This window comes from Symphalangus syndactylus, chromosome 10 (genome assembly GCF_028878055.3).
Source record: "Symphalangus syndactylus isolate Jambi chromosome 10, NHGRI_mSymSyn1-v2.1_pri, whole genome shotgun sequence".
In the NCBI taxonomy this organism is placed as follows: Eukaryota; Metazoa; Chordata; class Mammalia; order Primates; family Hylobatidae; genus Symphalangus; species Symphalangus syndactylus.
Genome location: NC_072432.2, coordinates 30,296,115 through 30,320,320, shown reverse-complemented (window position 1 = coordinate 30,320,320; position 24,206 = coordinate 30,296,115). Strand labels below are relative to the sequence as shown.

The 24,206-nt window shown below is 38.8% G+C and overlaps 1 protein-coding gene across 5 annotated transcripts in view; it reads right to left on the bottom strand.

The window, feature by feature from the left end:
- LEF1 (lymphoid enhancer binding factor 1) overlaps nt 1–24,206 on the bottom strand; it is a 121,383-nt gene that overhangs the window by 32,347 nt on the left and 64,830 nt on the right. For 3 of the 5 annotated variants that reach the window (XM_055296785.2, XM_055296784.2, XM_055296786.2), the window contains exons 4-5: nt 8,765–8,897; nt 2,642–2,732 (exon numbers count right to left, since the gene is read on the bottom strand). In XM_055296785.2, coding sequence (XP_055152760.1) covers nt 2,642–2,732; nt 8,765–8,897 — 224 coding nt within the window. Of the gene's footprint in view, nt 1–887; nt 972–2,641; nt 2,733–8,764; nt 8,898–24,206 lie in introns of all 5 variants that reach the window. The other 2 variants (XM_055296783.2, XM_055296782.2) reach the window with 1 other exon arrangement.

Sequence of the window (24,206 nt, the reverse complement as noted above, 5' to 3'; positions counted from 1 at the left end):
CACCTCCTCCCACAATCAGCTACATTTACAACTCAATGGAAAAAAAATTTTTTTTAAACTGTAATTCACCACAGAAGCTTTGAATACTATACACATATAAAAAAGACATATTCACAACCAGTTAATAACCCACCAGTTTGACTTCCAGCACAATAATGCTAGCTCCCTTGACAAAGCCACATCGAACACACAGATGATGCACCCCAAATGTGTGTGTACATCAAGCACAGGGCACAGAGCCATCCTCTCCAGAAGCAAAAGCATCACACACAGCAGCTTCTCGGTGCGGCGCAGCAGGCCTCCCGAGCTCCGCTGGCACGACCATGTCCACACAGGGCCTGATTCACACACTAGGACACACACCCTGTATGGCCTGACAGCCTGTCTACACTGTTCTGTCTCTTCTGACAGCCTCCGTCCAGGAAGGCTCTAGACTATCTGGGCATTTTCAAACACTGCTGCATCAAACTGATACAACTTTCCACAAAGGAAGCAAATTATAGAGCTGAGACCAAACCAGTTTTATCCTCCTCCCTTACCCAACCCCCGGCATATTTTGAATCAAACAAACTCTTCTTGTAATGTCCGCTTTCCGGACAGTTCCCATCCCACAGTCAGGTGGCCATGAATTCGTTTGGAGGCAATGCTTTCCAGGGAGGCTGAGTCCATCCCTCGATGGCGTGGCTGGTCCGGCCGGGGCACAGCGCAGAGCTCCTACCCGGGACTCTCTCTGACACCTAGTGTGGGAGCCAGGCACACTGCACAGACAGACACATGGCTGAGGTATGCACCCTCCTAGCCAACCAAAAGGCAAGCAGAGGCGCACAGGATGCAAGCACGAGAAGAGCAACTTGTCCTCGAGCACCCCGGTTTCCACCTCCACCTACCTGGACATGGAAGTGTCGACTGACAGTGAGGATGGGTAGGGTTGCCTGAATCCACCCGTGATGGGATATACAGGCTGACCTTGCCTGAGGTCACAGAAGAAAGGAACCCATCAATGACAAAACACGAGTTACCAACCAGTAGTAAGAGTTGGATGAGGGGAGAAGAGGGAGATATTCAAACAGAATCTTGTGGAAGTATTACAGACCCCAGGATTCTTTCAGATATGTAACTGTTCCCCTTCCTCACCCTCCACCCAATCAAAGCGTCATTTGCCTTGAAAGAAATCTCCCACCCTCCACTTTGAAACAAACGGTCCATGAATTACATCTCTTTTATCCCATCCCCTCTCCCAACCCCATTAATGCTTTGAACAAAGTAAGCACTTAAATGTTTATTGAATATAACAGAACCCTGAGAATAGTGAAATATTCCCTTCAGAGGAGCTGAGTGACTTCTTATCAGAATCTTTGAGAATTTCAGGAAGGGAAGACAGAAAATAAAATTGTATATTTATATAAAAATAAACATTTTAAAAAACACTGTACCATTTCCCCCATATACACGTTAAAGTCAAGAAATGAAAGATTAATTCACTGGAATTATTTTCTCTCCACCCTGAGAAGTCCATTTTTCCCTCTGTTCTTTCTACATCTCTCATTTTTCATTTACACAGACTTTATTTCCAGCTGCCAGTGGTACGATTCAGCACAGGACTACTGCCCCTAAGTCGCTAAGTTCAGACAGAATAATTGATCTAGGTTTGAAAGTGTATGCATAATCAATTAAGTTCAAGCAGTTACTAAGAGATGTAATGCTAGGGATAGAGAGAGAGAAAAAGAGAGAAAGCTGGATTGTCCATGGCAGGATGACCCTTCCTAGCTGACGAAGGATAATGCAAGGATGTCCAGGTAGGGAGATGGGGGACAGTGACATGGGGGCTGTGGCATAGAGAGTCGAGTGGAAAAAGGAGAGAAACAATTGCTAGAGTTGATAATTATTTTTATGGAGGGAGAATTGGAGAGGGAAGAGTGGACAGAGTATGGGAGTGGGAGGAGGAAATGCTGTGGGTTAATCATAAAATAATAAAAATAGGCTATACTATGTTATTCTTCCTTCCCAAAATATATTTCCTTCACCTTCATAATTGAAAAGATTTTGAAGGCAGCAGTAAGCATATTTTTAGAAATAAACAACAAAATAAAGAGCATTAGCGTTTATATTCAGAAAAAAGGCCCCCAAATGTTTTTTTTCTACTCTGAACTCAAATTGGACGCTTACTTCATTAACATCACAAAAATGCTCTTATATTGTTGAATTTCTCTCTAGTTATCTTTGTCATTTACTTCACTTGCCCACTTACAAGTAAAGGTAGATATTCAATGTGTCTACATTCATTTTTGAAAAATATAAGTTGTTCATAAAAAAAACCTAGAAAATAAGAACCACACTGAGCACTAACTTTGTACAGGCACAGCAAATGCCCAAAGCCACAAATGGAATCCATAAAACTATAAGCTTCAAAGCAAATGCTACTGTCATTTTCTACCCATATTAGCAAACAGATCAATCCATTTCAAAGTCTGTATGTTTTTTAATCTTTTAAATTGAAATGAATAAAGTTAGCACCTTGCTTGTTGATGTGAAATTTCTTCAACTCCACAAGTGTTACCATTCATAAATCTAATTTCCATGAATGGAAAGTGGAGGAACATGTGTTCAAATGCCTGGCTGAAGGGTGCAGCAAGGTTCTTACCAGCCAAGAGGTGGGGTGATCTGTCCAACACCACCCGGAGACAAGGGATAAAAAGTCGGGATATCAGGAGCTGGAGGATGTCTGGACATGCCTGTTAAACAGAACAGAGAGGTATCATTTACGGATTCACAGGATATTTAACCAGAAATGCAACTACATGCTTTATACCATTCATACTTAAGGTTCAGAATGAAACAATATTTATTTACCAGATCCAAGGAACAGGAGTCAATTTGTTAGCTTTTCTCAAGATTTCAACATCTGGGAAAACTGGGCCTTCAGACAGTATTATCTTAAGGAACTCCTAAAGGAGTAAAGATGCTGCTAGTAATACAATCATCAAAATAGACTTTTAAATTATTTGTTTTGCCCTCAATGTTTCACATTATTTAAGAAAATGGTAGACAATTGTTTTGTATAGAATGAGAATGATTTTTTTGTAGAATGGAAAACGACAGCCCTTCATAAGTAGATGGCTTGCCATGGTGTTCAAGGATTAGGTAAATTGCCATTTTCATATTTTCATTGGTTCCCTTATGGACACATAGATTTGGGAAATGTGACACCTCAGAGGATCAAAGATTAATTAGGAATCATCTTCAGCCCCATAATGGTCACACTTGATATGATTCATTTGGTCTCTGTCTAAGCTCTTCATCAAGTTGAGTCCTCTGGGCTGCAAGGTCAAGCTGTTCTGGATTAGCTGAATTCCACAGAAAATGAGAGTGTCACCAAGTTGTTTCTTGAGCTCACACTCCCTGGAGTACACTGCCCTGTAACTGTGAAAACCACCTAAAGATTATATGTAATCCCACTCCCAAGTGACATCCCTTTATACCTTACCCTAGGTACAGAAGAAAAAAAATGACAAGACAAATGCATAAAATGTAAAATACAAAAACTTAGATTCAATGTGTTTGGGAGAAAGTGATTTAGAATAGAAAAAAGCCACAGATGTGTCTTCACATAGCTAATGATGGCTTTAAAAGACCACTTCCATATACAAGCATATATTCCAAGGTGTAACACCCAGATTATACGTTTAGTGATTGTAAATATTACATGCTGGATAATATGTGGAATTAGATGAGTACATGGAAGATGTTTCTTAAATATTCTGCTTTTTACTATTTAAAGTGCCTAGGAATTTCATTTGTATCTTAAAGATATTGAAAGCCTTCAAATTGGGAATGACAAGAAGTGCTGTCTTGAAAGCTGGTGTTAATTCAACTTTGAAGTTAGAACAAACTATTTCTCAATTCTTACAGAAAGTAGGTGGGAAAGAAAAAAGTTCTTTAATTTCTCAACAGAGGGCTTACCTTAAATCATCTCGTGTTTGGCTGTTTTTAAAATAATGGTCTCAAATCTCCTTTATTTAAAAAAATTGTTTTTGTTAGAAATACTGACTCTTTTGGTTACAGCAGAACATGAATTTTTTACCCTAGGATTTTTTGGGGGTGGGGGAGTTTGCAGTAGTGATTCTTAACGTATCAGAATCATTGAGGAGGTTTTTCAACTTGCTTTCCCCTTAACTCTGAGATCCAGATACCTCCACAAATCTCACGGTCTGTAAGGGGATTGCTCAGTCACGGGGGTAAACAAAATAAAATAAAAGCAATACAACTTGACCAACCCTGAAAAACATTAGAAACGTAGTGAAAATTTCAATGTTTTATTCTATTAACTTGAAAATCGTAGCGGTCACAGACTATCTGAATTATCTATTTTATTTTGTTTTATTTTTGAGATAGTCTCCCTCTGTCACCCAGGCTGGAGTGCAGTGGCGCAATTTCAGCTCACCACAACCTCTGCCTCCTGGGTTCAAGTGATTCTCCTGCTTCAGCCTCCCGAGTAGCCGGGAATATAGGTGCGTGCCACCATGCCCGACTAATTTTTATATTTTAGTAGAGACAGGGCTTCGCCATGTTGGCCAGGCTGATCTTGAACTCCTGACCTCAGGTGACCCACCCGCCTCGTCCTCCCAAAGTGCTGGGATTACAGGCATGAACCACAGCCCTGAATTATCTACTTTAATTCCTCTATTTCACAGCTGTGGAAATTGAGGTCTAGAGGGACCATGTGACTGTTAAGGCATCTGTTTTCTGTCCTGAACTTTTGTCACTGGGACATGGAGAGGCAACTTGCTTGCAGTCACATGTCTTTAAGCTTAAACTCTTACTCTCCGTGCTACTCCATGTTCTAAGCATGTTTAGAACACAGCAGTAGTGATACTGTTCAGAAGTGATTCAATAGAACAAAAAATACCAACTAGTTGGATGTCACTCTTCTGCTAGAAGGAAGAAGGAAGGAACAAGAGGACAGGTCCTATGCTAGGCGTTTGACTGTAGCTATAGAAATTCTACTCTTCTTTCAAATGTTCCTCTCATAGGCAATTTTCTCTAACTTACAGCTCTGAGAAATCTTTCTCCTTTGAATCTACAAGTTTTTTTATTTGTACTTTTAATGTGGTACTTGGGATGCTCTTCATTTTGTTTTATAGTTAGTCTGTGCAAATGATTTCCTGCATGAGCTTATATACTGCTTGGAGAAAATGATCACATTTTACCAATTTACGTATCTAACCATGGTTTTCTGCAGAGGAGGCTTTCAGTTAATATTTCTGACCAATTGAACAAACAAGTGAAGTCAGAAGTGTTAAAACAGACCCATTCCATATGCTAGGTCAATATCATCAACCATTTGGCATGTATATGCAAATACATGATGTGGCTTAGGTCATTATATAGGCAGAAAGTGGATCTGGGTTTTCTAAATAGGTCACTGTCCTTTAAAAATCCTATTTCCAAAGATTCTCAGAAGTGTGTGTCTCTCCACCAACTACTATGCCACTAAAGACACATTTCACATTATTTTTTTAAAGTTTATTTTTTATTTATTTAATTTTTTTAGAGCTGAGGGGGTCTCACTCTGTTGCCCAGGCTGGCCTCAAACTCCCGGCCTCAAGTGATCCTTGCTTCAGCCTCCTGAGTAGCTGGCATTACAGGCATGAACCACATTGTGCCCAGCACATTTCACATCATTTATTCAACTAGTATTTATTGAACACTTATTATGTGCTGGAGGATATACGCAGCATAGCCTTTAAGATTTTTAAACTTGTATAGGTAACTTCTATAGACATAGGTTTTAATACTGGAGTCAGACTATATGGATATACTGCTCACTAGCTATGTATTTTTGAGGAAGTTATTTAATTGCTACTGTTTTATAAAATAAGAATAGGATTGTTGTGAAGAATAAATGCATTAATATATGTACTATGGAAAAGTGCCTGGTGCAAAAGTGTAAGTATTTGTTGTCATTTGTAAGGATCAAATGGGTAACACATAGATAAAAACAGACATATAAACCTAGGATTTCCTAAAAGCACTGTCCTTTTGATATTTTTACCAGACACATAATGAGAAAATTGGCATTAATGTACTTTCCCTTACACACACACACACACACACACACACACACAGACACACACACACACACGAAAACTAATGTGCTCCCTAATAGGAAATTAACCTGGAGTTGTTTTTCCACAAATGAGAATGAGCTCTGCTGGCAAACATTTTATATTTACGGAACAGTTCTATCTAGGGTTAAAGTGTGAATATGATATTCTTCGGTTGCTTTTTTCTGGCTGAGGTGGAGGGGTTGGGGGAAGATACAGCTAACTAGTCTATTAGGATCTTTGAAACCAGCAGCTCTGGCCTCAGTACCATCATGCGCTAACCAGCTGAGCTCATGATATACCCCAAAAGGCAGGAGAGAAAAAGAATTAAAAGCAAGAGATCTAGTAAGCTTATTTTCTTTGCAACAAAAGTGCCCAACTGGAATGACACAAACTCAGTATCATCCAAGTGAGTGCTTTTTTCAAATTCGAGTTTATGTATCTCCAGAAGTACATGATGATAAGGAACACAAGGCCTGGGATAAAACAGGATCTTTATATTAAAACAAGCACAAATAGTGTATGGACCAGAATATAAAAATCACACCGATCTTCAGAACAAAATAAAGACCAAAGAAACTGCAAGCAGACAACTTCTGGTGATGACCATTAGTCCCTTCTCTGTAGTTTTGGAGAGTTTAAAAAAAAAAAAAAAAGTTTGAGAAGCAATGATATAACTTAATTATGCAAAACAAGGTAGGGTGGCAGTAAGAAATGGAAACAGAAGAGAAACTATCAGCGTAATTGAGAGCCAGTTATAAACTTAACTCTTTTAAAAAGTTGAACTGTTCTATTATTCTTGAGACAGAAAACTACTGAACTATGATTGATTTCTTATTCTTTTTAAAAAGTTAATGTTTCAAAGAGTTTCATACAGGACCTAGGACAGGGTAAGCACTATTTAATTGTTAAATAAAGAAATAATTAACAACTAAATAGGTTCCCAGATGTGCACCTCCGCTCGGATGCTGGTCTGAGATTGTGACCCACACGTTTCAGTGGCCTATCTCCTGTCTCCCCTTGGGTATCTCACAGACACTTCAAATTCACCACGACCAAGACTGGTCCTCCCTCTCAAACTCAGCCTGCTTCCTGAGACCCCTATCTTAATTCCCTTTCTCACTATACAGCCATAGACCTGACTCTTGGACATTCCTAATTTTTTGGAGGCTCTTGATTAAAGGAAGCAGGGTGGAGAAAGGACTGAGGATAAAAAACAGAAGCAAGGCCGGGCGCGGTGGCTCACGCTTGTAATCCCAGCACTTTGGGAGGCCGAGGCGGGCGGATCACGAGGTCAGGAGATCGAGACCACGGTGAAACCCCGTCTCTACTAAAACTACAAAAAATTAGCCGGGCGTGGTGGCGGGCGCCTGTAGTCCCAGCTACTCGGAGAGGCTGAGACGGGAGAATGGCGTGAACCCGGGAGGCGGAGCTTGCAGTGAGCCGAGATCGCGCCACTGCACTCCAGCCTGGGCGACAGAGCGAGACTCCGTCTCAAAAAAAAAAAAAAAAAAAAAAAAAAAAAAAAACAGAAGCAAACCTAGAAATGTCTGCATAAGTGACTCTCACCTTGTCAGAGTACTCAGACTCTACTCAAGTCTGCTGCGCTAGTAACTAAGTCTTCAAATAAGCATTCTGTTTTAACAAGGAAGGGAAATGAAAGCTTTAAGTATTTAATCTAGAAGTGTTCACCAGTAGTAGAAAGAACACCCAGCCTCTATGCCACTCTTTTTCACACAGCCATTAAATTTTGTTGTCCACTGTAAGTCCCAGAAAGGGATGGACAAAAGGGTAAAATGTAGGCAGTGGCAAATTTTACCCCTTTACGTCCTCTGCCTTCACATTTTTTTAAATCTTTTATTTTGAACTTTCAAAGACCCTGTTGAAGTCCAAGTGTGCACGCGCATGCAAAGAGGAACGAGCCACCCTGAGAGCAAATCCACCCTTGAGGTTCGCCCTGAGTGATGGGACCAGAAGGCTTGGTACACCAGAGCTCTCTGTCCTACTCCCAACTTGTACCCATACACATCGGGCAGAAACAGGATGTTTTAATTTTTCAGACCTCTTGTATATTTTTTCTATAAACAAAGTAGAAGCAAATATTAATGCAGAGGCATAAAATAAGATTCATGATTCTTGGACTTTAAATAGAGGTTTTATACATCAATGACTATTTAGAATATGTAACCTAGTGCTGGTAAATAACAAAAGATGAAGCACCATAGGGATATAATGGAATAACCAAAAGAGATTCAAAAGAATAACATCTGAAGTAAAAATCTCCTACTTTCCCCATTCCTATTTTAAAATTACCAGCATCAACATCTTGTACATGCTGAAATAAATGAATATTGTAGAGTACTGAATTTTTAGTATATTTGCACAATCTATTGGTTTACATTGTGAATGAAAGATTTTCAGAGCTGTCACTAGTGGCCCTGCTATGCTTTTCTTCTGCTTTTTAATAATGCATAATAAATGTAACAGATTCTTGCGTGTTTCCAAAGAATTGCTATCAAATGAATTACTCTTGTCTTGTAAAAACATATTCTGATCTACCCAGTGACATGGAGCACCGGCATCTGGAGGGTCACTCAGGCTGACGAGGCTTGGCTCTTCATTTGGCAAAAAAAAAGGCCTGGAAAGACAGGGACTCTCACCTTGTTTGGAGTTGACATCTGATGGGATGTGTGACGGGTGTGATCCTGGAGAAAAGTGCTCGTCACTGTAAGTGATGAGGGGGGTGAGAGGATGGACCGCATGGGATGGCTGCACCACGGGCACTTTATTTGACTGCAAAGTAACCACAAGGTCAATAGTTAATATGGATGCCCAGCTCGTCTTTTCTCCCAAAGAAAAAAACTCACACAGCAGCAGTAACCAGTCATCGACATAACCCAAGAATCACCTTCAGACCTGGACAAGTGGAAATGTCTCTTTTAGAATTTTTCTGAATTTTTCCATGGTAAATACTTCTCAAATATATGAATATGTCACTGATATTCATGAGTTATCAGTTATTTCACCAGTGCCTCTTCAGAGATTTAGGTTGATCACTACTCTTCCAGATGGCATGAATTTCTGTACGTATATATTTACACTTTTAGATTATTTCCTCAGGTTAAGTCAATAAAGAGTGAATTCAAGCAAAATTTATGAATGTTTTACAACATTTGTATTCATTACATATGTCTGGCACAAAAAGTAAAAAACTGTCCAATGAGCAAATAAATGAATAAATATTGCCAATTCGAAGGATACATTTTTTTTTTTTTTTTTTTTTTTTTTGAGACGGAGTCTCGCTCTGTCGCCCAGGCTGGAGTGCAGTGGCGCGATCTCGGCTCACTGCAAGCTCCGCCTCCTGGGTTCACGCCATTCTCCTGCCTCAGCCTCTCCGAGTAGCTGGGACTACAGGCGCCCGCCACCACGCCCGGCTAATTTTTTTTGTATTTTTAGTAGAGACGGGGTTTCACCGTGGTCTTGATCTCCTGACCTCGTGATCCGCCCGCCTCGGCCTCCCAAAGTGCTGGGATTACAAGCGTGAGCCACCGCGCCTGGCCCGAAGGATAAATTTTTAAACCCAATAAATATAAATTTCCTATACTGATATCCCCTCAGCTTATAGAGTTCATAATTATATGGTTGTACATCTTTAAGAACCATGTTACACCATTCTTTCAAGTTTTATAGCTTTGTCAATCAAACATGACTAGCCATTATGCTTTGGCCCTCCTCAGTTCATCTTCTGCTTCTCTAGTTTCCATAAATATTAATTGATAAAAAGTAATTCCCAATCTTGAGTTGAACTGCATAATATGAAACACTGCCTTTTTTTTTTTTTTTTTGAGATGGAGTTTCACTGTGTCGTCCAGGCTGGAGTGCAGTGGTGCGATCTTGGCTCACTGCAACCTCCACCTTCTGGGTTCAAGTGATTCTCCTGCCTCAGCCTCCCAAGTAGCTGGGACTACAAGTACCCGACACCACACTCAGCTAATTTTTTTTGTATTTTTAGTAAAGACAGGGTTTCACTATGTTGGCCAGGCTGGTTTTGAACTCCCGACTTTGTGATCTGCCCACTTTGGCCTCCCAAAGTGCTGGGATTACAGGCATGAGCCACCGTGACCAGCTGAAATACTGCTTTAATAATATTTTTAATTGTTAAAATTGTATATTTTAACACACTTTATATGTTTTATACTTGTTTACAAACATTTTATTATTTAATTTGGAAGTCAACAGTCACACTTTTTAATTCAAGTTATCTAATTGGACTTCATCAATTTGAAACCTGTGATTACTTTGGTTACAAAGGTTGTTTCCCCCCAACCCAAAAGTGCTTACTAAGTAATTAAAAAATACAAAGAAGACTTAAGTAGGTTTAACCTAATTAGTAAAATCACTTATTTATTTATTATTTATTTTTTATTGATATGGCATAGCTGTAGAAATTTTGTGGTATATGTGATATTCTGATACCTGTATAAAAGGTAGAATGATCAAATTAGGATAACTGGGATATCCATCACCTCAAACATTATCTTTCCTTTGTGTTGTGAACGTTAAAATTCTTCCCTTCTAGCTATTAAATAATCTATTGTTAGCTACAATTTCTCTACTGTACATACTACAACTTACTCCTTCTATCTAACTGTATTTTTATACCCATTAACAACTTCTCTAGGGGGATCATTTTAAAGAGACTCAATAACCCCTTCACCAAAGAAAAAGGGACTCAACACAATTATATACCTGTTAAAGGTGTTTGTTTCTGATTTTAAACTAATCTAATAATTAAAAGAGTTGCAGGAAAATCTCTACTTAAAAACACTATAGTAATGGGTAACATGAATTTAAGAGAAATTGAGCACATCATTATGCTCAATTCACTAGTTCAGACATGTCTTCATCATAATTAGTTTGAATTAGTAAGATCTTACTATATTACTGACTAAAATGCATGTGAAATCAGTTTTCTCCTGAAGCGAATATTCATATTTTTTAAAAATTTGAGCAAGTGCCTAAAGCTGCACAATGTGAAGTGCTTAAAATGTAAGTCCATATCTGAATGGTTAAGAAGGCCCCCAAAACACACTTGTGTATGGTGGCTTTACCTATGACATACACTAATTTTGAACTTAATATTTTTTACAAATCAGGCATAAAAATATGTGGCTCCAATGAGGACTCCCCTCAGAAAAATTAGAAATAATTATCCTAGTAATTCTTCCTATACCCTATCATTACAACCTCCAACCAAAAGAAACTTACAGGGGGAAAAAAAAAGCAAACGAAAAAAAATCACACGTTTTGGAAAATGATATAATTTCCATACAAGATTTTCCCTATTTTATAATTATCAGCTCTTCTTTAATGGCAAAACTTGCATAGCTCATATAGCTCTTGGCATATATTAAATAGAGTGCCATTATCAAAGCCACACAATTTTTCTCTACACACCTCAGCACAAACATCTATGCATATAAATGTGTAAAAGGTTAAACAAATCTTTTAATGCTTTTCAAGTGTTAATGATGCAGTTTTCCAAATAACAGAATAAGCTTCTTAAATACATGGAATTTAGAATGCTAGAAGTGGGGGTGGGTAGATGTGAGGATAGGAAGAGGTTATTACAAACTCTTTTTAAAATGGAAACACAAATCTCAACACCCTAATGTTAAAATGAATAGATTTCAAATGTACTTTAGAATAATGGCTTTCAGTTTCATTTTAAAAGTCTCATAAATAAGCATAATTGCCAAACAATCTACAAAGATATTTTCTTAGGGTACTTATAAAGAGTAAACACTGTGGAAATCTTCTGGATATATTCTTTTTTTCCAGAGCACCACCTTAAGGAACTTGCATTAGCAGGCAGCATCTTCTTAATGTCTGACCTATCCCTCCAGTCATATAGCTCAGAATCTGGTGCCATGAATTTTTGCTAAATTATGCTATCCTTGCTCTCCTCTTAATTTTACGGTTTTCAACACAGATTTGCTTTCCTGTGGGAAAGAGATAAGAAGCCGAGGATTTTAATTTAAGCCTGGCCTTGTCTTACATTTTGCAAGATGGATAGCGAAAGCAGTACTAGTAGGTGTGTTAAAGCCAACAAGGATTATGTCCATTTTTGTGGCCAAATAATAAAAGTAATATGAAATTTCAATAGCATGTGTGAGCAGAATTCCAAGGGTTATGGTTTGCTTCCTGCCAACCATCTCCATTACGTATATAAACAGAAAAAGTGGATTCCAACTTACACTGCAGATATGTGGCACATCATCATCATGGTCAAGAGTCCTCAGCCCAAAAATCTGCGGGCTTCCTCTGATTTCACAAGCTACTGCCCCTTGACACTATGTGCATGCACAAAGTGAGAACTCCGGCACTGCTACTTTGGTTAAGTTTTAAGACAGCCAGTATAACCATTCTTAATTCCGTTCATTTAATTTCCTAATAAAATGTGGTATATATTTTCTTGTGGGGAGTAGGTAAGGGGAAGAATAATCAACCAACTATCTAAGTGTTTGTAGACAAATTAAGTGGCTACATTACATGCAGAGTTATACATGCCCGTGTGCATATGTGTGTATTTATTAAGCACCTAAAATGTTTCTAGCACCAATGACCAACACACAGATAAGGTCTCTAATTCACGCAGCTTACTTTCTGGGGCTCTGGAAGTGGGGTCAAGCAGCAAGGGGTGGGTATTGGAAACAACGAATATGTAAAAAAAAAAAAAAAAAAAAAAAAAACCAAAAAAAAAAAAAAAAAGACAAGCAAAATCTGAAAAGGCAGCATCAAGTACTATGACGAAAATGAACCTGGTGATAGGAGAAAGTGTGTATCTAAGTATATGCCTTTGTATTATGTTTAAGCTCTAAGAAACCTAAAGTACATTTAGTAGCTTACTTTAGCTCCTTATTTTAATTTTACACACTGGAAGCTGAGAAACAGAGGTCACCAGGGAATGGGGTAGGTCAAGCCAGGACTACTGTATAAAATAGTACAGCCCTGCTCACTACACATCTCCAGTAACACAGGGGCATTTTGAGTACAATGGGAATGAACCCCCTGGGCTGCCCAATACAGTGGAATCAAGCAGTACAGAAATTCGATCCTTTTGGCTCTTACTCTGTGCTGGGTACTGTACACATAGTAAGTACCTCACTTAATAGAACCCAAGTCTCCTGATTCCTACTCGGGTGCTTTTCCTACTACACATCTTCCTGTAAGGGAGGGAAGGAGGGAGAAAAGGTAAAAATCACCTGCTCTTTGATTCACAGATAGAATCAGGTAAGTCTTAGCTTCCAGTTGAGAATCACCAGCTAGTCCCAATGTGTGCCCTGTTTCATTATCCCAGGGTAACAGGATGCACAGTTACTCCAGCTTTACGAGATACCTGGCAGCCCTAAGTCACCCCAAATTCTCCACTTCTGCTCAGAAGTTCAGTGACTTGTTTAAGCTCACAAGGCAGTAAGGGTTAGGCCAAAACCCTTAGTTTCTGATTCCAACTGCACATTCTTTCATCTCAGGCAGGTGATTGGTGGGTGAGCAAAGGAAAAGATAAAAAGAGTAGATACTTAAAAGAAAGAAAAGGGAGAAAATATCAAGGATGGCTGTTTAGGGAGAAGCTTGAAACCCTTTCTTAAATTTGCAAATCACCATCAGGCCAACCTACCCACATAATACATAGTAATTACAGCAATTAACACTTACCAACTGCTTACTGTGTGCTAAGCACTTTATCCTCACAACAGCTTTGAGGCAGGTACTATTATTATCCCCGTTTTACAGATGAGGAAACAGGTATGGAGAAGAAAATATTCTTGAAGGGTATGTGCCCTAGCAAGCAGCCAAGCCAGGATTCAAATGCAGAAGTCTGGCTCTAGAGGCCAAGCTCATTACCTGTACATCATGTGGCCTTCCTGAAAGCCAAGTTCATAAAATCTTGGACGCTGAGGTGACTATCTGGGCCACACCTGACAGCATGTGACATCTATGAAATGGCTGTGTGGTCTCTGTCCCAGGCACAGGAAACACTTGAGACAAAGAAGCACCTCAGAAGTGGGTAGAGTTACGGAGACTCAACTGCAGCCTTTCTCTCCAGGACTGGAAAACATTCCAAGGAAGCTTGGTTGGCTGCCACTCAGGCTGGTCCCTGCAGGTAAGGACCTCTTTGGCATCACAGCCAATAAAACCCATACCTCCTGTGGACACCAAGTGGGTGCCACTTAGGGATCCTGAGAGCCACCCCCAAAGCAGCATTCCCAGAAATGACCCACTCACCGCTGGCAGGAATTGAAGGTGTCATGAAAGCTGTTAGCCTCAGAGGATGTGGTTCTGGGAAGAACTAAAAAGGTGGTTCAACTCCCTACTGGCTAAGGCCTGGGGCCTCCTGGATAGAGGAGTAACTAGGGGAGAAACCTGCTGGCCTGGTAGCTAGTCCTCATTTTCCACATCTCCAGGTTCTAACTAAACTAAACCCAAGGTGCGGGATCTGGCTGTGCATAAAGGTCTCGAGTTTCAACTGGCTGTGCATTTAATCAATAATCTTCTAGTAATAACTGAATCCAGGGGAATTTTAACACTTCATCAACTTATTGAGATGAGGAATTTCATCTGGCCTTGATTGTTATGGTGGCATTTTTGCTTTTCATTGAACACTTCAGAAGTCTGGTACTCGTGAGATAAAGCCATGTAACTTCATGTTGCGCCTTTCCCTCCTTTTCTGAGAATCTGAGCTTCTCAAGCCTTCCCAGAAAGAGAGGCAGATTTACTCCAAAAGGATACATTGATTCTTGCATCTAGACCTCAGAAATAAGGTACTGGAAATATTTCCTAAGATCCACCAAAGCCAAACACCTGCTTCAGGTCTGATGTGGCTTTCAAATGTAAGACCCCCTACTGATGGTGATGCAGCTGCATTTTTCAGATAAGAACGAGGCCCCAGGATCTTAAGATTCAAATGGTCCATGAGCCCAACTCTGGAGGGAAAGGGATGGTCTAGAGACCTGCACCATCATCAGACAACTGAAATGTTTTCTTAAGAGGGGAAGGAACATATCACAGGGAAAGGAATTAACATGGGTTGCACAGTTAGTAAGTACCAGTCATTACAGTAGTGCTTTTATATACTCTGGCACTCATCCATGTAAGTGGGTATTATTACCCCCATATTTATAGATGAGAAGGCTGAGTCTTTTTGAACACAGAGCTAAGTAATAATTAGTGGAGAGAGGATCTGTGCCGGCATTTGTTTGATACCAAAGTCCCCGCTCTTCCTGTCCCACACTGTTTGGTGCTCAGCTCCTCTCTCCATCTCTGTTCCAAACTACCCCTCAACCAAGTGAATGTGGCCTGCTGTGGGCTCAACTGTAATGAAGCATCTAGACAGGAACAGTGGACCACTTGGAGAAAACTGATGTCACCAGAGGCAATCAGACTACAACAGAATGTTGGAAGGGCTCCCTTTTAAAAAGCATGGAAAACTCACTATTCTCCAAGTTCTCTGTAAGGTGATGAATTCCAAACATTAAGTCATTTAATCCTAAAGCCACACCTAAGTTAGGTGTTAAGATTTCTGTTTTATCAAGAAGGAAACAAGGCTCTGAGAATAATTCATTCTGGGAGCCAAAAGGAGACCCATTGTTTTCAGTAACTGGAGTCTGTAAATAGACGGACTGGGGTTAAGGTTAGAGGCTGAGGAAAGATCAGGGTAAAGGAAAAATGACATCTAATTATGTAAAGTTGCAACATCCTATTATTTGATTGATTTCACAACACCCTCACCATACCCCTAATCATCTAAGTACATTTTTCATGTTGAAGAAAATACTTTGAAAATTAAGAGAAGGAACTGGAGTCATTCAAGATAAATGAGCCAAAAAAAAAAAAAAAAAAAAAAAAAAAAAAAAAAAAACTAAAACATTTGCAACTAACTTACTTGTACTACTTAGTGGTAAAATAGTACAAATAAGGCATTACAGTGGTTAATTCAGAGGTCAAATAGAGGGATGGGGCATAAGTAAAAGAAAGGACCACCAGATTCTCACCAGATTCTAAGGAGGCAAGAGGAAGAGGAGGTGAAGGAGAAACAGGAGGAGGAGGAGGAGCAGCAGCAGCAGCTGCCTGCCTGGACCACTAGCTATAGTGGTGCAGGGATTCTATGGGGTATGGAAAACTTTGCAGTGGAAGGACATGGGGCAGAGCGAGAATTCAATGGTTCATCTTTTCGGGATCACAGACATGAAAAATAAGATGAAAGCTGTGTATAAATGTTTTTATACACAAATACAATCACACATCAATGGGTTGGGGCAGAGGAGTTGCAGTATGCACAGGGGAGGACAGAGAAAGAAGTGGCCCATGATCCCTAGATTTAAAGCTGCTGCCTTACCAAAGCAAATGGACAAATGGGATCACGTTAAGTTAAAAATCTTCTGGAGAGCAAAGGAAATAGTCAACGATGTGAAGAGACAACCTACAGCATGGGGAAAAATATTTGCAAACTACCCATCTGACAAGGGATTAATAACTAGAATATATAAGGAGCTCACACAACTCAATAGGAAAAAGTGAAATAATCCCTTTGTAAAATGGGCAAATGGTCTGAATAGACATTTCTCAAAAGACGACACAAGAATGGCAAACAGGTATATGAAAAGGTGCTCAACATCATTAATCATCAGAGAAATGCAAATCAAAACTACCATGTGACATCATCTCACCCCAGTTAAAATGGTTTTTATCCAAAGGACAGGTAATAACGAATGGTGGCACGGGTATAAAGAAAAGGGAACCTTTGCACACTGCTGGTGGAAGTGTAAATTAATATGACAACTATGGAGAACAGTGTGGAGTTGCCTCAAAAAACTAAAAATAGTACCACCTTATTATCTGGCAATCCCACTGCTGGGTATACTCAAAAGAAAGGCAATCAGTATATTAAAGAGCTATCTGCATTCCCATATTTACTGCAGCACTATTCACAATAACTAAGATTTGGAATCAACCTTAGTGTCCATTAACGGATGAATGGATAGAGAAAATGTGGTATATACCCAGTGAAATATTATTCAGCCACAAAACAGAGTGACATCTTTGCATTTGCAAAAACATGGATGGAACTGGATGACATTATGTTATGTGAACTAAGCCAGGCACAGAAAAACAAATAACCACATTCTCACTCATTTGTGAGAGCTAAAAATTAAAACAATTGAACTCACGGAGATACAGAGTAGAATGATGGTTACTAGCAGCTTGGAATGGGGGTTGGGGGAGTGGGGATGGTTAATGAGTGCAAAAATATAGTTAGGATAAGATCTAGTTTTGATAGCTAGCACAACAGGGTGACTATAGTCAACAATAATTTATCGTAAGTTTTAAAATAACTAAAAGAGTGGAATTGGAATGTTCCTAACACAATGAAATGATAGGGGAGATGGATACCCCAATCACCCGGATGTGATTACTACCCCTTGTATGCATATATCAAAACATTACATGTACCCCATAAATATACATACCTATTATGTACCCATAATGATTAAAACCTAGAAATTTTTTAATATCTGCTGCCTGATTCTGAGAGAAGTATTTTACTAATCCAATCACTGCATAATAGCTTATTATGATTAATAAGCTGAAGTGGAGTCAGCTTGATGAAAGTAGTATTTGTGCCGGTCAGTGGAAAATAATGGAAGGTAAACAAATCAATTAAAGTGAGTGAGAAGTCAGGAGCAAAAGCTTTCTCTGTATACCATCCAGAAAGCTCAGACCGGAGGCAACATGACACAACCCCAGGGACTCCAGAACTAGAGAGGGAGGGCACTGTTTGGGGCGGGCTGGTTCAGGGGAGACAAATTCCAGAAAGATTTCCTCAGAACCTCATCAGCCATCAATCCTGAATAGACTCAACAAGGTTTTCTGGTGCTGGTCTGGGGACACGTTGGTTGAAAAGGCTCTCTGCCTCCGCTGCCCAGGGATGGCATATTCAGAGGGAGGGACTTCCCACTGCCACCACAGCCACACCTCTCTCTATTACCCAGTTTAGAGGGTGGAAGAGCTCTCCTTGGCACTCAGAATGTCCAGCAGGAAACAATGAATGGTTGCGCCTGAGAAATGGACTCTAGATCTCCTGTGGCGGGGTTGGCAAGCTACAGTCTGCCCAAGGTCAAGGTCAGAGAAGTCCCACAGCTACCCAGATATGAAGTGCAGATGATCTGTTTATATGTTCAGACTGCAAATGGAGGGTGCAAAATTCCATAGGCGAAGCCAACAGACTTAAATCTAATTATTTCATGTTCAAAGCCGGGACTTTCACACTTAAGTTTCTATGAAAAGCTTTTGCCTTATTTTAATTTAAGTAAAACTGATTCTTTAAGATCAGGTGTGAAGGATTTACAGAACAGTAACAGAAATGCTTATGTGTATAATTCTGTCCCACCGAGCCTTCTCTGATTTTAATAAGTGCCATATGTATACAGTATTCTCTGCTTAAAATTGGGTGTTTTAATAAGTGAAAAGATAACATTTATGTCTACAGGGGTCCTCATTTTTCTACAGAACTTCTGAAGAGCCTTTCGAAATCAAATGGGGAAAATACAAGTTATTTGGGTTCAGCTACTATCAGTAAGATTGGGACTAAAAGTATGAATAATTGGGAGGTAAAGTTATTGGAAAACTCAAATCATTTTCTATGAACATGTAAATTTGATATTTATACTGTAAGATCAGCATTAAAGCTATTCTATAGCGTTGTAGAGTTGTGCCGTCCAATATGGTAGCCATTAAGCATTAGGTCGAGCCCTTGAAAGGTGGCTAGTCCAAGTTGAGACATGCCATAATTATAAAATACATACTAGAATTCAAATACTTTGTGTGAAAAGAATGTAAATGATCTCAGTATGTTTATACTGATTACATGCTCAAATAACATTTTTGACATATTATGTTCAATAAATTTATTACTAAAATTAATTTTACCTGTCTTTACCTTTTGATGTAGCTTAAGAAAACATAAAATTACATATATGACTTGCATTTGTGATCTGCACTATATTTCTATCAGGAGTTCTGCTTACAGTTTAAAAATTTGTAGGTGGGACTGCCCCCTTTCCGTCTTGTACTCCAATTTGACTTAAACAAAAAAATTGGCGTGTTTAAAACAAAGGTTCCTTGTATGGAAAAGAACTCTTATGGGTAAAAAAACTGAAAATCAGAGAAGGCAAGTGGCAGAGCTGGTAATTTAACATTGCATTTCAATATCCCATACTGACAGTCAAGTCTATACACATGTATGTGTATATATATATATATATATATGTGTGTATATATATGTGTGTATATATGTGTATATATATGTGTGTGTGTGTGTATATATATATACATATATATATATATAAATACTTTAAATTCTGGGGTGCATGTGCAGAACATGCAGGTTTGTTACATAGGTATACACGTGCCATGGTGGTTTGCTGCACCCATCAACTTGCCATCTACATTAGGTATTTCTCCTAATGCTAAAGTCAATATATTTAAAACCAAATATTTATATGACAACTAGTTCAGAACTATAATCTTTCATTTTATGGTGTAAAAAAAATTACTAAAAGCAGGGTAGAATGATCTTTATGATTAAATGGTGTGTCTTGAAGCAGTTATATGTAACTTCTTCAACTTGCCAGTCAACTCAGATAACTTTTACAAATACCTAATACACATTTTCAGATTCATTACAAGATACTGATGAACTCATTCCTTGACAGGTAACCATCTTTTCCATTTCACATCATAGCACATTATCTAGGAAGAAAAAGCAGAGCTTATCTTGAGTGAAAAATGCTGCTGCAGACAACACTATTCACAGGATATATTTATATGAGTCAAGAAAAAAATAACCTTTTGTTATAGACTTAAAAACAAAACCTGAAATGAGTTGGAATTGAGTCTGAAAACTTAAATGAGAAAGAAAGCAGATTACATAAACTGGGTTCTATGTAACTTTGCTTCATCTTAAAGCTCTCAAATAAGTCAAGCCAGAAGAGAACATTTTCCCTGAAAACATTTATTTCAAAAAGGATGAAGCAAAATTTAAAGACCTTTTAAAAGACTTTCAATTATATTAATAAATTATAAAAAGGAAATATTCTATAACCCATGGAAAACTGTAGTAGCGAAGACAACAGCTATTCTCTGCTAGTGAAAAAGGGCACTTCTGTGAATATAAAATCAAAGATAAACTCCATTTTGTTCCATGTATTAAAAATAGAAAATTTTCCTCCTGAAGTTTATTTTCATTTCCATCTCTTTTAGGGGAACGTGAAGAATTCAAGACAGATACTGAATGCCTAATCTATGTATCTTTCCCGAGAGCAATCTACATTACCCTGAATTACAGTTGTCCAGGAGCTGGCTAGTTCTAGCTCAGAGAGCTGATGGCTAAATTTTCAGGAATTTTGAGAGCCTGTTATCATGTTGGTAGCCTGAAATTGGTCACAGTACAATTATTTATACCATGGAAATTGGCACATGTGAAAAGTCCCCTCTCCCTTGAGCTAATTGTTTCACATATAACAGCACCCCACTGGCAAACACTGAATCCCTTCCTAAATTACTAGGTGAAAAACTCTTTTCTTTATTTCTGTTTGACAAACAAGAGGATCATAATCTTGATCTTTGTCTGAAACTATTTCAGATGAAAAATTTCAAAGATTATCAGTTAACATGGTCTGGGGTGACCTGCTTCATGATCCACTTCCTGCTAACACTGGAGGGATGTGCAGGCATTTGTCCCTAATTACTCTGCCTGGTTCCTTGCCTTGGGCCTAGACAGCATTGGGTTTGAGTCACTGGATACAAGGAGGAACTTTACTGTACAGCAATGAGAAGAGATTTGTAGAAGATTCACAGGTATTTTCTTCCTTTTACTTCTCAAGGAAATCGTTAATGTAAGGCATAATGTAAAACGCTTGATGTGATTATTTTAGAAAGTTATCCATAAGACACAAATTTTACACAAAAAAAGCAAATAATTGAGACTATTTCACAAGTGCATTAAAGAATAATTAATGCAGCTTTCAACATGAGGCAATATATCAGAGACCAGTTGTCCAGGCCAAATGCACAGAAGCTGACATTGGGCTAAATACAGTATTAAAATACAGAAAGATGAGAGAGACTTTTGTCTTTGCAGCAGGTTCACTCAAGAAACAAATTCTTTCTAGAGAATATGAAAATCAGCTTAGGGATTTCTGAAAACCACTGTGAATCTCGGGAAGAGGGGTAAAGAAGTAAAAATAATTTAAGGGCTTACTGAAGAATGTTCTCAAGACAGTCTACTCTTGCATGTAGCAAGAATGGTAAACAGAAGTGAGAGGAGTGGGTAGGCAAGTTCCTGTGTGCAACAACTTGCAGTTTGTGACCCATGAGCATTGGATTCCTGCTATCAAGAAATGATAAAGAGTGAGCACTGGATTCCTGCTATCAACAAATGATAAAGTATGGGAATGATTATCTCCAATGCCCTTTCCAGCTCCAGTGACCCCATGATCCCATGGGTTCTAAATTTTGAATTTCAACACTCTAATATTTTGTAGTTCTGACACTATGGCTAAAAGCAGCTATGGAAAAAAGTCAGGAAAGCAAAAGAAAGAACTGCATATGGAAGCCAAGGTGGGTGGATCACCTGAGGTCAGGAGTTTGAGACCAGCCTGACCAACATGGAGAAACCCCATCTCTGCTAAAAAGACAAAATTAGGCGGGTATGGTAGTATGCGCCTATAGTCCCAGCTACTTGGAAGGCTGAGGCAGGAGAATCACTTGAACCCGTGAGGCAGAGGTTGCAAGTGAGCCAAGATAGCACACCACTGCACCCCAGCCTGGGCAACAAGAGTGAAACCCAGTCTCAAACAAAACAAAACAAAACAAAACAAAACGAAACAAAAACAAAAAAACAAACAAAAAAAAGGATGGACTTATTTACTGAACATTTTTAAGAATCAGTTTTAAAATGGAGCAATGCCACATTGCTGATGGTAGGCACTGGTTTAATGGCAACGTGCACTGGGAATCTGCAAGAACATAAATGGTAATTTGAAGAACATCAATAAAGCTTACAGAACAGATTTAAGACACAGAGCAGGAACATTCTGTCATTACATTACTTCAATTCTCATAAAAATTATTAGTAACCTGATTTCTTCCAGCGTAGGGACCTGTAAGGTTGTGCTAATCATTACAACCTACAGATGAGATGGGGTCATCCTGCCAAAATTCCACAAAGGGCTATGCCCTTTCTTCAGCAGAGGCACCACTCTGTACTCCTGTGCCTTTGACCTGCCTTGAATCTCTACCACTAAATTAACCTTCACAGAAAAACTCAGTTGGACAAGTCTGTGATGAGGAAAGTGGCATTCCTCAGTTTCAGAAGAAGGGAAGGAGATGGGAGGCACCTAGAGTCAGTTGCATAAAGTCAGTCCAAAGACTCCAGCTGATACAGGGAGATGATGTTCAGTGGTTCTAAGTTCTATGCCTTGTATGATTACAGAGCTAGGGTCTTACATACAGCAAATGTGGAATAAGAGTCCTGTCTTATTCAAGTGGTCTGGATTCTAAGTCTCCAGTAAGTACTTTATTTCAAAGAGGACACATCTTTGGCAGTGTGGTATAGCTACGAATGAGCTCCTCCAACAAAAGGGTGATGTCTTGAGGGAGAAAGCTAGAATTAAACAATAATGAAAACCATCACATTTACATTAGTTTACAAAGTGCCTCCATGACCCTTATCTCATTTGGATCTCACTATCACCCTGCAAGAAAGGTATTAATAAATATTCCATGTTTCAGAGAAGGACAAGAAAGCTCAGCAAAGTCCAAAAGCAGTAGAACTCAATCCTGTTTTCTTTCACCAAACCATGATGCAGCCCATTTTCTGGTTCTCTAAGAGCACGCAGCTCCTGTCACTACGTGGGTCTCAAAAGTTGACCTAGAGTGGGCCACTAGGCCTCAGAGGCAAGAGTGAGAATTGTCTAGCTGCAAACACGCAGCCAAACAACAAAGAATCACTATGGAACCTTCGCCTTCCTCCTAAAATGCTGTAATCATCTGTGTTTATGTTTTAGAAATGTTTATGTAATATCATGTGAATGTGCTAATGAACAGTACAATCAATCAGTAAATTATTCACAAGCCTTGTGATTGCCAGGACAAGCTGATAAATGGGATGTCAAGAAAGAATGTAAGCTATTCTTGCATATTCAGAAAAATCCCATCCATAGAACAAAGAAACATCCATTTTAAGGAATGAATTTATGTGCCTATGTTTTTCACCTTCCCCTTAAGTTTCCATATTGCTACAAATTTCTTCCCACTCTCAATTCTTCCAGCTAACTAGAAATGCTCAAGATATCTTCTCTACCTTGTTACATCTAATTCGTGACAATAATTACAACTGATTCCACCAGAATTTGGATATATCTATTAAAAGATCTGTGGGAATTCATTTTCTCCACCCACCCTATTTAATCATTTCAATGTGTAAATGTGGAGATACTGTAAGTCAATGTAAATAATGTTTTCTTTTGCTTAACATAACCTGAATTTTTCCTTCTCCTCTGACTACTAAAATTCAGTTGTTTTCTCTAACCAAATGTGTTAATTTAATTCCCTCTCCCTCTTAAAAAATTCTAAGTAGTTGATGCTTTGAGGTTTAAAGATATTCAAAAGAAACAGAAAACAGTTTTGCAGTTCCTCAAAAAGGTAAACACAGAACTACCATACGACCCAGTGATTCCACTCCTTCTGAGAGAATTGAAATCATATATTCACACAGATACATATATACACATGTTCTTAATGTTAAAAACTGAAAACAATTCAAAATGTCCATCAACTGACGAATGGATAAACAAATTGTGGTATATATAATGCAATGGAATATTATTCATCTATGAAAAAGAACAAAGTACTGACATTCAATGGATGAACTTTGAACACATTCTCTTAAGTGAATAAACCATAAACAGAAAGGCCACATATTATATGATATGTATATGTATATGAAATGTCCAGACCAGGAAAGCCATAGTAGATGAGGGG